We start from the raw sequence: 12286 nt of genomic DNA on the forward strand, positions 1-12286 counted from the left end.
TGGAAACTTCTTTCAGTTTGGGATCATTGCACATCAAATCCAGCTTCTGAACGGCAGACAGGCAAAACTGGAGCTATTCTTTTGGGTTAAAACCACGACATTGCTCAATTATCTGTCACATGATGATGGCACCGAAGTCCAGGTGGCCTTGCAGGATCCAAGCTCTCCTTTAATCCAGGTAATTATGGTAATGAATATTTCTGGGAAGCCATAACCAAGAGGAGGAAGAGCCTTTACGCTGCACAAACCGAAGTTTTACCCTCAGAAAGAGAGCAAAGAGCTCTGTAGGGAAATTCCATCGGACCCAGCATAACTGTCTGCAAAATCTCCAGGCAGTTCTGGTTTATCAGCAGAAAAAGCCACTTCCTGAACCCTTGTCTGCAGGATAACTGATAAACCACCACAGTAAACAGGGTGCAGATCCTCTGCAACTGTACTTATTTAAGGAAGGAGAAATTCAGCAGTATATTCTGCAGGTGCAATGAGTTGCACTTTTAAATTTCCTATGTCGTCCTAAAACGCTCATGTAACAACCTGCCCCAAACCAGAGCAATTTGTGGCCATGGGGAAAGGCAGGAACAGCAGCTGCACCTTTCCCCTCTCCTTTTTTCACAAGGATTGTGGCTTTTTCCTCAGATCAGTCAAGCCTGTCCTAGATGGAGATTCATGCAGAGAAGAGCATCTGCACACGAGCTGATAATGAGGGTGGTGGTGCCCTGGCACAGGTGCCCAGAGAAGCTGTGGCTGCCCCTGGATCCCTGGGAGTGCCCAAGGCCAGGCTGGACAGGGCTTGGAGCACCCTGGGCTGGTGGAAGGGGTCCCTGCCCATGGCAGAGGGCAGAACAAGAAAACTTTAAATTCCTTTCCCTTCCAAACCATGCCATGATTCTGTGATTCTGTGAATGTCTGTTTTCCGCAGATGCTGGTGGGGTCAGTCAGGGAACTGCTGTTCCCAAATTCTCAGCTTGCCAGGCTGCAGAGTGCAGTGATTTTTATGTGAAAGACAATTTTGTGATTGGATAAATTCCAATAAATATGTTTCCGTTGCTGAAGGAAAAAAAATCAGCTAAACAGGATGTGCTGATAAACATTCCAGCACTGGCCAAAACCTCACTATTACTTTTCAAAAGGTCCATATAAATAATTTTAAAATAAACACTTGGCAAGCTCCCAACTTCTACCAACCTGCTTTGACAAGTGATGGAAACGAGACTGTCTGGAAAGCTCAGCGTGGGATTACCTGAATGAGCCATCAGTTTTGGGTTTCTGAGGTTTCTGAGCTGTGAGACATCAACACTTACATTGTCCCCATGTCAGGTAGGAGCTGCTGTGATGTTTGATTTCACACACTCAGACCACAGCAGAGCAGAGTTCAGCTGGTGATGGTCGAGTGCTGAGAGCCAGATCCCAGAGAGGCAAATCAGGGCAGATTCCTGGTGGCTTTCTGAAAATCCAAACAATGAGATCCTCCAAGGGGGTAAAGGTGTAGCTTCAGCCATGTATTTATCCCCTGGGATAAGGTGAGGCTGGATCTGTGCCCATTCCTTGAAGCAATGTCAGAAGTGCCACCCTTGGCAGGAAGATCCAACGAGTGTAAACTGAGCTGGGGACTTATTTAGTTCGGGAGAAATGTCAGGCACGGCTCCCACTGTGCTAAAAAAAGCCATTGGGAAGTCAGACCTCATCTGCAGGATTGAGCTGGAGCAGAGCACCCAGCAGGTCCTCAGCCCCAGGGAGAGGAGGGGACAGCAGGGACAGCTGCCAGGCAGGAGCAGGCAGAAACCTCGGGAGCATTTCCATGGTCTGCTCAGAGCTGTGCTTGGAGAGGAGGAAGAGCTGGAGGGAAGGAAGAGTTGGAGAGGAGGAAGAGTTGGAGAGGAGGAAGGGGTGCCCAGCACCCAACGAAACTTGGAATTTTCCCAGTGGGTGCTGAGCCAACCCAGCAGAGCTGCAGGACAGAGAACACCTGGGACAAAGGCACGTAACCCCATTCTGGGGTCACTGTGGGGACAGCTGACCAGGACTGAGCTGGCCGGGCTGGGAGCAGGGCTGGAGCCACAGCTGAGCACCAGCAAAACCAGCACCTTTTGTGGCATGCCGTGATGTCACACAGGTCCCCTTGCTGGTGTAAACAGTGGTGCAGGGGACATTTCACTTCCTCCTGAGCACTCGGCTGCGCTGAGCACAGCTCTGCTTGCCAAGGTAAGGCTGCTTTGAACCCTCTCCTTGGGATCTAGAACCGTGCTGCTTCCTGCAGAAACGTCCCTTTCTTTCCTCGGGCTTTTCCTTAGGGGGTGACTCTTGCCCGGAGGAGATTTGTGGCACTTGTAGCCCTGCAGCAGCAGCAACCACTGCTCTCCTTGTGTGCCAATGCTCTGGGTGAACACATGGAGGAGTTCAAACAGCGGCTGCTGCGCCTGCAAAAACAAATGTCAGGCGTGGGCAATTAGCGGTGCTCCAACTGTTCTCCAGTGTCATTAGCAGGGATAATTTCTGTCTCTTGCCTGATTCCTCTGGGAATATATTTTATTTTAAAGTCATATTTGACAGTAAGGGTAAAACGCAAATCTGTTTTTTCCAACAGGGATTTATATTGCCATAAAATAAAATCCATGTGCTGCCCATCTTTGTGCCATCTGAGGCTCTGTGAGTGAGCAGCAACAGGAGGAAATTGATAATAGTGTGGGGACACAAGATGACAAAAATAGCAGGATTGCTTGGACTTGCTTTTGCTAATGAGAATCCTGAGGTGGTTTTCTTTCCTAATTCAGGCTGTAGTCTGGATTAAAACTTGACTTCAGTGGCTGAAGGTTTTAAACTTAACTTCATGGGCTGAAGGCTTTAAATTTGACTTCATGGTCTGCAGGTTTGCAGCTGTACTTTGCAAAAGGTGCATTTCTGCTGACTTTCCTTTCACTTACACCAGCAGCTCAGCTCTGCTGGGAGCCCAGCAAAAAAATGGGGTGATCACAGACAGGATGTAGAGTGGGTGTCCCCTGAATCCAAGATTTCTGCACGCAGATCAAGAGGGAATTTCACAGAAGGTGAGTCAGGATGTCAGGATCTGCAGGAGGGGATTCTCAGCAGGATGGAGCAGCATCTGTGCAGGGACAGTGGGGTTCTTTTCAAGGGCATATTTTTGGTGTCAAGTAAAAGTGCAGGGATTTTGGCCCCAGTGCTAGCATCATCAGCCATGGGAATTCCATCCATGAGGGAAGTGCATCCGTGGGACAGCCCTTGCCCAGCCTGGAGCCAGCACCCTGAGGGGGCTGTTGCTGCTTCTGCTAGAGCAGCAGGAAGGAGCTCCACCAGTGCTGCAAAATGAAAATACAGCAGTCAGCCCAGACATGCTCTTTTTCTGTGAAAGAGAAGCCAAAAAGGCACCTTTAACGTAAAATGTTCCACTCCGAGCACAGAGGTTTCACTTTGGTGTCACGGCTGTGCACTGAGGGCAGAGTGTGGAGATGTTTGTGCCCCAGTCAAATCAACCTGGCTCAGATGGGCACCTCAGGCAGATCCAGGGCTCTGGAATGACATCCCTGTGCTTCTCAGCCTATCCAGATGAACATCTTTTGCCTAGGAATGCTATGCTTATTTTCCAAAGCTCCAATAATGACATGCTCACTTCCTATATCCTTATTGCAACAGCATCAGGGATGCAGAATCTCACAAAAATATAAAAAATAGTGGTTGGATCTCAGTGTGTTTATTTGATACCTTTTTTTTTTAAAAAAAGAATCATTTTCTGAAAGCAATATTGCAGTGGGAACCACCTCTCTGCAGGATGTCAATGAGCACTGATAAAATCCACTGGAGATTTCAGTTTTCTGCAGCCCCTGCTGCACACCCACCATACAGAAAAGGACTTTGGAAATGTAATTTTAGGCCCCTCAGTGGTATCTCAAGTGTCTGCTTTTGTGCACAAGTGGGAAGAGAAGGGGTTGGTGTGGGATTAAGCCTCAGTCTGAGCCCAAGTGAGAGGAAAGGCAGAAATGCAGTAATTTTGTGGTGCACTGTGTATGTGTGGGTGCATTTTGATTAAAAAGATGGTTTAGTCTTGTTATGTTTTTATGGTTTTGTAATGAAATTCTTAATCCTCAGAAAGGCCTTGCTGATGAGGCAGCAGACACCACCCCATGCATATTAATTGTGGTAATGTATTAATTGTGTGCACTGCCAGGCTGCAGCAAGTAACCCTGCTCAGACCCTGAGTTCCCTGAATGCAGAAAGGGATTTTCTGACTCCAGGACATCCACCTCCTGTTCCCTGTATCTGAGTTAGATCTGCTGGGGTGGTGGTGCTGGGACATCACCTGCAGGATGCGTTTTATAACCTCCTGGCTCCAAGGTTCACCATGCCTCTGTGATCTGCACCAAAGTGCAGCTTTTCAGGATTCTTCTACCTGCAAGTTGAATGATAGAATCATTTAGGTTGGAAAAGACCTTTAAAGATCATCAGAAAATATACCAGCAATCAGGTCCACTCCTGGGAACATTTTTTCCTAATATCAGTTTTTCAGCAACACTGGATATTTTCAGCTTGGGTCCTTCCTAAATGATGGCAGGGTGGACACATGAGAGCTCCCACTGCTGCCACTCAGACAACACTTGAGAGTGAGAAAAATAGCTTAAGGAGAGCCAAGAAATGAGACTTGAATGAACTCTGACACCTTGTGGACAATTAGCAGATGAAGGTGATGGATGAGGGGGAAGCTCTCCATGCTCTGGGCAGGGTTTGTACCCCCTGGAAGCCAAGCTGAGCTCTGGGATGGAGTGTGTGCCCTCAGCATCACCCTCATGCTCCAGGGACACATGCTGGACACAGCAGTTTGCCCTAAAACCTCTGGTCAGAGCCCAGTTTGAGTCAGCAGACATTCACCTCATCACCCCAACTGTCCTTAGTGTCACATGAGAACTAAGTCACAGAATCACAGAATATTCTGGGTTGGAAGGGACTCAGTAAGACCTAGCTGTATTTAAGAACCTTGATAAGCAAATTGGCTGCTGTCACTCATTGGACTGAAGAACAAGCACACACTGGCCAGCATTTAATTAGATAATCAATTATAAAAGTGTCTTTAAAATATTTTTGCAGTTGTACTTAATCCTGTGTGGTTTTAATGATCACCCACCAGCTGTGTCTGGAGGAGCAGCAGATCAGACCTTCCAGCCTTGATATCCAAGGAAAACCAGGCATGTGAGGACTTGGAAAATGGTTTCTTGGCCAAGGGATAGGTGACCTGAAGGGACAGAACATGCAGTGGGTGTGCTTTTACCAGAGACAAGGCCATGGCCAGCTGGACAGCAGCTGGAAAGGGATGAAACCTCTGGAGCAGCAGAAATTCACAGCTCTCCCAGGAAATGGGATGTAACCCACTGTGAGGGGAGGAACAGCCCTGTGCTCAGCTCCAGTCCCTGTTCACTCCTTGTCCTGGCAACTCCCAGATGGAGAGCAGAAGGCCTCCATTGCTGCTTCTCAGGGGAGATAAATCCATGAGCCAGATGAATCTTTTTTCTGTGTTTCTGTCACACTTCGAGCCTCTTCCCTCCTCATGGGCCTGTTTTGGCCTTGTGGCAGGAGAAAGGCTGTGGTGTCCTGGGATGGGGAGCATGGAGCAGAGCATCCTATCCCAGAGATGTGTGTGGGGAGGGGGATTGTGTGTGGAGCTTGGGGGGACAAAAGCAGCTCTGAGGGCTCGGGATCCAGCAGCAATGAGGGCTTTGGGATCCAGCAGCTCTGAGGGCTCAGGATTCAGCAGCTCTGAGGGCCTGGGATCCAGCAGCAATGAGGACTGGGATCCAGCAGCTCTGAGGGCCTGGGATCCAGCAGCAATCAGGGCTGGGATCCAGCAGGTCTGAGTGCCTGGGATCCAGCAGCTCTGAGAGCTCAGGATCCAGCAGCTCTGAGGGCTCGGGGTCCAGCATCTTGGTGAAGGAAGGGGATGAGCCAGAGAGCTTCCCAAAAGCAGCACTTTCCTGATGCTTGGAGCAGCTGGAGCTGCTGAAGCTGAGGCTGCTGCAGGGGATAAACACACAGACCTTGCTTTTTGAAGGCAGTGGGAATGTGAGAGGGAAGCTGAGAAAGAAAGGCAAGAATCTGTCTGGGGTTACAAGGCCCTACTCACTGCCCGTGCCCCATGTGGGACCTTGTCATGTCGGGGCGTTTTGGGGGCTGAATCCCAACCCTTCCGTGGCATTCTGGACAGAGTCTGGATAAGCTGCCAAATGTAAGCACAAATGATTAACAGGCTGAAAACCCAGCAATTTGTGCTCTGTGTCAGTGAGAGCTCTAAACTCAACTCTTTTGGTAACATGAAGGAAAAAGCTTCAGTAACAGAGTAGGAGTTACTAATTTCTACCTACAGAGACAGTTTTTCTGGCGAATGCCCCTTGCAGGAAATGAGTCAGAGGAGTGAATCAGTGTCTGCAGTGCCATATGAAGCTGATTTTCAACTTTAACCGTTATAGTCAACATGGGAGGGAATCACTGTAGAGAGAATTATAACCCTGGGAGGAAACCCCCAATAAACCCCAGCTCCTGCCTGTGTTGCCTTGCTGAGGATGAGTTACCAAACTTACTGGTCCTGGTTACAAAAGCTGGCAAGAGAAAAGTGGCCCAACAGTTCAACACGTGGCATCTTGCTGATGGCTGGAGACAGAAATTGGCAGTATCTAAAAAGTAAAATTATCTGACGGAAAAAAGAGTCAGACTGAGGCTGCCATGGTGATGAGAAATAGAAGCTGGTGGCGTGACCAGGTCTCTGTGTGTTCCATCAGCTTAAATACATTAACAGAACACTTCAGGAGCACTGGCTGTGTTCACAACAGTCACATTTTCCAAGTCCACTCCCTGCTACCCTTTTGCATGTGGTTTGTGCCCGAAATGCCAGAGAAAGTGGGTCCATGAAGTCCTCTGAGGGGCTTGGAGGCCTGTCCCCCACATAATGCCCAACATATCCCTGGAAGTGCTCAAGGCCAAGCTGGATGGGTCTTGGAGCAGCCTGGTATAGTGGAAGGCATCCCTGCCCATGGCAGAGGGTGGGACAGGATGGGCTTTAAGATCCTTTCCAACCCAAACCATTCCATGATTCAGTGCTTGGCACCCACACTCTGAGCGCTGGGCCATGACCATTATGGAGGCTGGGATAGGCCACTTTCATCCATTCCTGCCTTGGTCTCAGAGACCAAACCACAGGAGACCTTGAAGAGATGGCCAAAGGATGGATGAGCAGCTTTTCTGCTGCCCCATGATCAGTGTGGCACAGCTTCACTTGTGCTCCTGGGACTGACACACCAGGAATGGTCTCCCACGCCTGAGGGAACATTGGGATCTCTGACAGGGCAGATCTGAACATGATTCCAGGATGTTTCATGCAGACAACATTCCCAAACCTCTGCTTTTGCTGAACAGCCAAATGGGAAATGCAGACATGAGCACTGACAACTCTTGCAGAGCCTTTGCCTTCACATCCCGTTTTTGTCTCCACAGGCATGATCCACCCACCCTACACCATCACAGCCTCTTCCAGCAACCCAGTCATGACCCAAAACAACCAGAGCTGCTCCCATCAGGACCTCCCCTTCAAGAGCATCCTCTATGCCACCACCTACACCCTCATCTTCATCCCAGGGCTCCTGGCCAACAGCGCTGCCCTGTGGGTCCTGTGCCGGTTCCTCAGCAGGAAGAGCAAAGCCGTCATCTTCATGATCAACCTGGCTGTGGCTGACCTGGCCCATGTCCTGTCACTTCCTCTGCGCATCTACTACTACATCAACCACATCTGGCCATTTGGGGATGTCCTGTGCTTGCTCTGCTTCTACCTGAAGTACCTCAACATGTACGCCAGCATCTGCTTCCTCACCTGCATCAGCATCCAGCGCTACTTCTTCCTGTACCACCCCTTCCAAGCCAAGAGCTGGAAGCGCCGCTATGACGTGGCCATCAGCACCCTGGTCTGGATCGTGGTGGGTGCTCTCTGTGTGCCCTTCCCCATCATGAGGAGCCACGGGCTGGGTGCCAACACCACCAGCTGCTTTGCTGACCTGCAGGTGAAGCCGATCGACAGCAAGGTGGGAACGGTGCTGATGACCGGCGCTGCTGAGCTCTTGGGCTTTGTGGGCCCACTCGTCATCATCTTATTCTGCACATGGAAAACAAGAGACTCCATCCGGGGCTTCCATGTCCCAGAGGAAAACAGCGGGGAGAGGAGGAAGGCCCTCAGGATGGTTTCCATGTGTGCCATTGTGTTCTGTGTGTGTTTTGCTCCCTACCACATCAACTTCTTCTTCTATATGTTGGTGAAGGAGAATGTTATCACTGACTGCCTCCTGAGCACCATCACGCTCTACACCCAGCCCTTCTGCCTGAGCCTCGCCAGCTTCGACTGCTGCTTGGATCCCATAATTTATTTCTTCATGACTTCTGAGTTCCAGGAGCAGATTTCCAGGCACAGCAGCATGGCCATCCGGAGCCGGCTCATGAGCAAAGAGAGCGCCTCGTCAATGAGGGAGTGACAAGAACTTGGAAGAAGCTAAGGTATTTCATGTGAAATCTGATACTGATCTGGGATACTCCATTACCAGCTCTTTTGTGAAAGGTCCTGCAGGTTTGTACAAGGGAGTTTTGTGGTAGTGTAATTTTTCCAGTATATAGAAGATAAATCCTTGTCTAAGACTGGTGTGTTGGAATCTGGTGAGTGACCCAATTGATGTGACTGTCCCCCTCCCTGCGCCACCCACACCTGGCCTCACTGGACTACAGAATACACAGGAGGAAGTGAAAAAACTTTTACTAGGAAATGGTGGAAAAGTCCCAGGCTTTTCTTCTATTTTCCCAGGCTCTGTGATCAAGCCAGAGACAAACACACATTCATACACTGACATCTGCTGAAGGATCTTCTCTGGGAAAACCACACCAGAACCTAAAACTGGCCAGTAGCAACCAAAGGACATTGTGGTTTGTGCAGTGGGGGCTGTGGACAGGTGAAGGTCGTTTCCATGTGTTCCTGGGTTTGATGCATCCCACTGGTCACCAGTGACCTCTGCTCCCCCTTTCCACACTCACCCTCCTGCTCTGCTCCTCCTTTCCCTCCTCACCCAGCTCTGTTTGCTCCCTAATTGCTGACACATCCCAGAACTTGCACCTGCAGCTGGTGTAACACTCTCTGCAAGGCAAATTCTCCTCAAACATCCAGAGAGTGGCACCTTCCCTTGCTCCAGGTGACTTTCTTCCTCTCCAAGCTGGCAAGGTGGACATGGGCAGGTGGCTTTTGCCTTCAAACTCCTTGGGGCAGGACCATGGTGGTCCTGGGGTCAGTGCAGGTGGGTTTGATGGTGCTGGTGGTACCACTCAGGTTCTCACTCTCTTCTATTTGTGGTCCAGAGGTACCTGAGATGAATCTGCCCCAAAAAACCTCAGCTCAATCTGTTCACTTGATGCATCTTGTAAAAAAGAGAAGAGTCTTTGCCAAGATGATTTCACTGATAGGCCAGAAGTTAAGTTCATAAACTACTGTGATTTTTTTTCCATCAGGTCCTGTCATGATCATAATGTTTACATTTTTAGGTAGCTATGCAAAGCAGTGACAAGGAAGGATTAATTTACCCCTTATTTTTAATTAGTTACAACTCTTCAGCCAAGTCCACCCACTCTGTAACTTCAAGGGTATCTCATGATACCGGGGGATGGATTTGGCTGAATAGTGACCAATTTATTGCCTTTGGAAATCAGTATATTTTCAAAAGAATGTGAACAATTTGTACAGTCTTGCAACAGTTGCTACAAAACCAGAAGAAATACCAGAAACACTTGCTATGCATATTTTAACTCCAACTATTCAATTCCAGTGAGTAAATGTAGCTCAGCTAAATATTTTCTGTATGTTGTGTTTTCCTATTTCTCTGTTTTGCAAAATAAATGAAAAAAAGCGGGTGGGCAGGAAAGCCAAGAATCAGGGTTTAAACAACCATTTCCCTCTAAAAGGCAGTGGCACTGATTAAACACAATAAGCTGTCATAGTTCTCCTCCCAGGTGTGAGAAGATGACTTTGGGCTGAGTAGGATGCACTGGGGTCAATGGAAATGTTCTCTCTGATGCCACTGACACAATAAATGTTTGCACACTGCAGGGAGTCCCCTTCCAAAGGGATGGATGCTCACGGGCAGAGTTGACCTCACACAACTCAATTGTTGTCAGTTCAGCAGTCTCTCATAAGCTACACTCTGTATAAAGTTGTCAGAGAAGGAGAGTTCAGTTTCAGTGCTTGTTTTGAGGATTTTTATAGACCTTGCTCAGCCTCAGCATGACTGGGAGCTGTTTCCTGTCCCTTCACTTTCGCACCCTCTCCCTTGATCAGCTTGTGAAAACAAGCTGAGGGCACTTACGGGAACTCTGTAGCTCCTTCTGTGGGTTTTACTTCCCAAGAACTGATGCTCAAAAAAAAAAAAAAAAAAAATAAAGGCTGTTTTGCAAACATCAGCTGAGTTTTGTAGTTATCACTAGTTACCTGGAAAACTGTGTGGGATCAGCTCCTCCTGGGATCACGGTTCAAATGAAGGAGCACAACTTTTATTATTCTTAAACAGATTTGTTGCTTGTTTTCACTCTAAAGAGTGGTTATTTATTTATTTTTTGAATCTACCACATTTCTATTAGATCTAGAAGTATTTTGAGGATGGGAAGGTATCCTAGGTAGTGGGAGATGGACAAGGCATGGGAATACCTGCTCCAGCTGCTGTGTCCAGGAGTGACAGTGGCTGTCCTGCCCATAATCTTAGCAAGGATTTGGTGTTCCATCAGAGATAACATTCTCCATCTCCATGATGGCATCCCCAAGCACCTCAGCTCCCCCCATTTTCCTGCCTCACTCACTCTCTGAACTCCCTTAGGTTCCCCAAAACTCTCCTTTTCCATACTGCAGCCCCAACCTGTGAGGAAAATCACATTCACCACTTTCAAGCCTGTGGTGTGCAGGGGATCAGATAACTCTGACTGAAAGTCTCTTCTGGTGTGAGGGAAAGTGCCCTGGTTTTGGCTGGGGTAGAGCTAAACCACCTCTGTGGGGTTCAGCTGCCAGATGGGTTTAAACCACCAGGGAAAGTCAGTCAGGATGGGCCAGCCCAGAGAGCAACAGCTCAGAGCAGAGATCAGGGAAAACCTGCAGTTTTCTGAAAGTCCAAGATGATCCATTTGGCCTCCAAAAAGGCACATGTGATATCCAAATCCTTCAGTTCAGGCCTCCAGAACCTCAGTGTGCATCTCAAGAGAAGAAAACAGGCATCCCAGTGAGGAGGAGACTATCCCAGCTGCCTTCCCAGCTGGCTGGTGCTGGATCTGACCCAGGACCTGGGCTGCAAGGGCTGCAGGGGCTGCTTTGCCTCACACAATCAGAGGCACAACAAGCCTGGCTCAGGTTCCTGTAATTCACCCCATTTCCTGTGACCAAAAAACATGTTTATTATTTTGACAAGAGGAAATATAATTTCATGATGTTGCTCCTGGATTATCTCTTGTGATGGTCCTGCTGCCCAGACTCACGAGTAGAAAAAGACTTTTCTTCTTTCTTGGGCAGACACAAAAAAGCTGGTTTAACAGACATGCCACAGAAAGGCAGAATTGAACCAAATCAAGAGGTTTGGTACAGCTCCACAGGGGTGTGAAGGAGGGATCAGAAGGGCTTCTGGGGTTGGAGCATCTTCTGAAGGGAACTGTTCAGGATGGAGATGTGGTGATGTCTCCAAGCCACCTGCACTGGCCTGTCCCCAAGGCACAGCCCTGGGCAAACACATTTCTTTTCCTCTAGAACATGGGCCATTCACCTTCTAGCAAAAAGCAAATGTGTTTCTCTGCAGTGCCACCCCATCCTAACCAGGAGCAGATCTCTGGTACCTCCCATCCTGCTTGAAAGGGCCCTCATGAGCATGAGGACAAACCTATTTGGGAAAAACTCCTCAGGGATTTAAAGCCTTTCTGCAGCTTCAGATTCTGAGCTGCAGGATCTTGCAGTACCTCTTGCTTCCCTTAAATGAAATTACCAGCTCTCTGCCCAGAGAAAGAACAAAATATGCTGGAAATGCAGGATAACAACCCCACAGCTCAAAAACATGAAACCACTTCATTGCACTTAAAAGATTTTGGGGATGAATGGTACATTTTAACCAAAAATGCTGGGTTTGTGGATTAGACAAAGGCTTAGCCCAAAACGTAAGGGAGCCATTGATAATTATTTGCTGTAAAATGAATCAGAGCTTTCCAAAATGCTCTCCCTGCAGAGAACTCTGTGTGACAG

General features: G+C 48.5%; 1 protein-coding gene across 1 annotated transcript; it reads left to right on the forward strand.

Annotated features, from left to right (window-relative positions):
* Positions 1 to 1631: 1631 nt before the first annotated feature.
* Positions 1632 to 10457, forward strand: P2RY10 (P2Y receptor family member 10). Its single transcript, XM_026794278.2, has 2 exons — positions 1632 to 2202; positions 7489 to 10457. Exon 2 carries the CDS (start codon positions 7491 to 7493, stop codon positions 8511 to 8513), a length of 1023 nt encoding a protein of 340 aa, XP_026650079.1. The 5' UTR covers positions 1632 to 2202; positions 7489 to 7490; the 3' UTR covers positions 8514 to 10457.
* The last annotated feature ends 1829 nt before the right edge of the window (positions 10458 to 12286 follow it).

The sequence above is a fragment of the Zonotrichia albicollis genome, chromosome 14 (assembly GCF_047830755.1).
Source record: "Zonotrichia albicollis isolate bZonAlb1 chromosome 14, bZonAlb1.hap1, whole genome shotgun sequence".
Taxonomy (NCBI): Eukaryota; Metazoa; Chordata; class Aves; order Passeriformes; family Passerellidae; genus Zonotrichia; species Zonotrichia albicollis.

What these genes read in the sequence shown, in the direction of transcription:
- P2RY10 (XM_026794278.2), top strand. Translation starts at nt 7,491, where the DNA reads ATGATCCACCCACCCTACACCATCACAGCCTCTTCCAGCAACCCAGTC.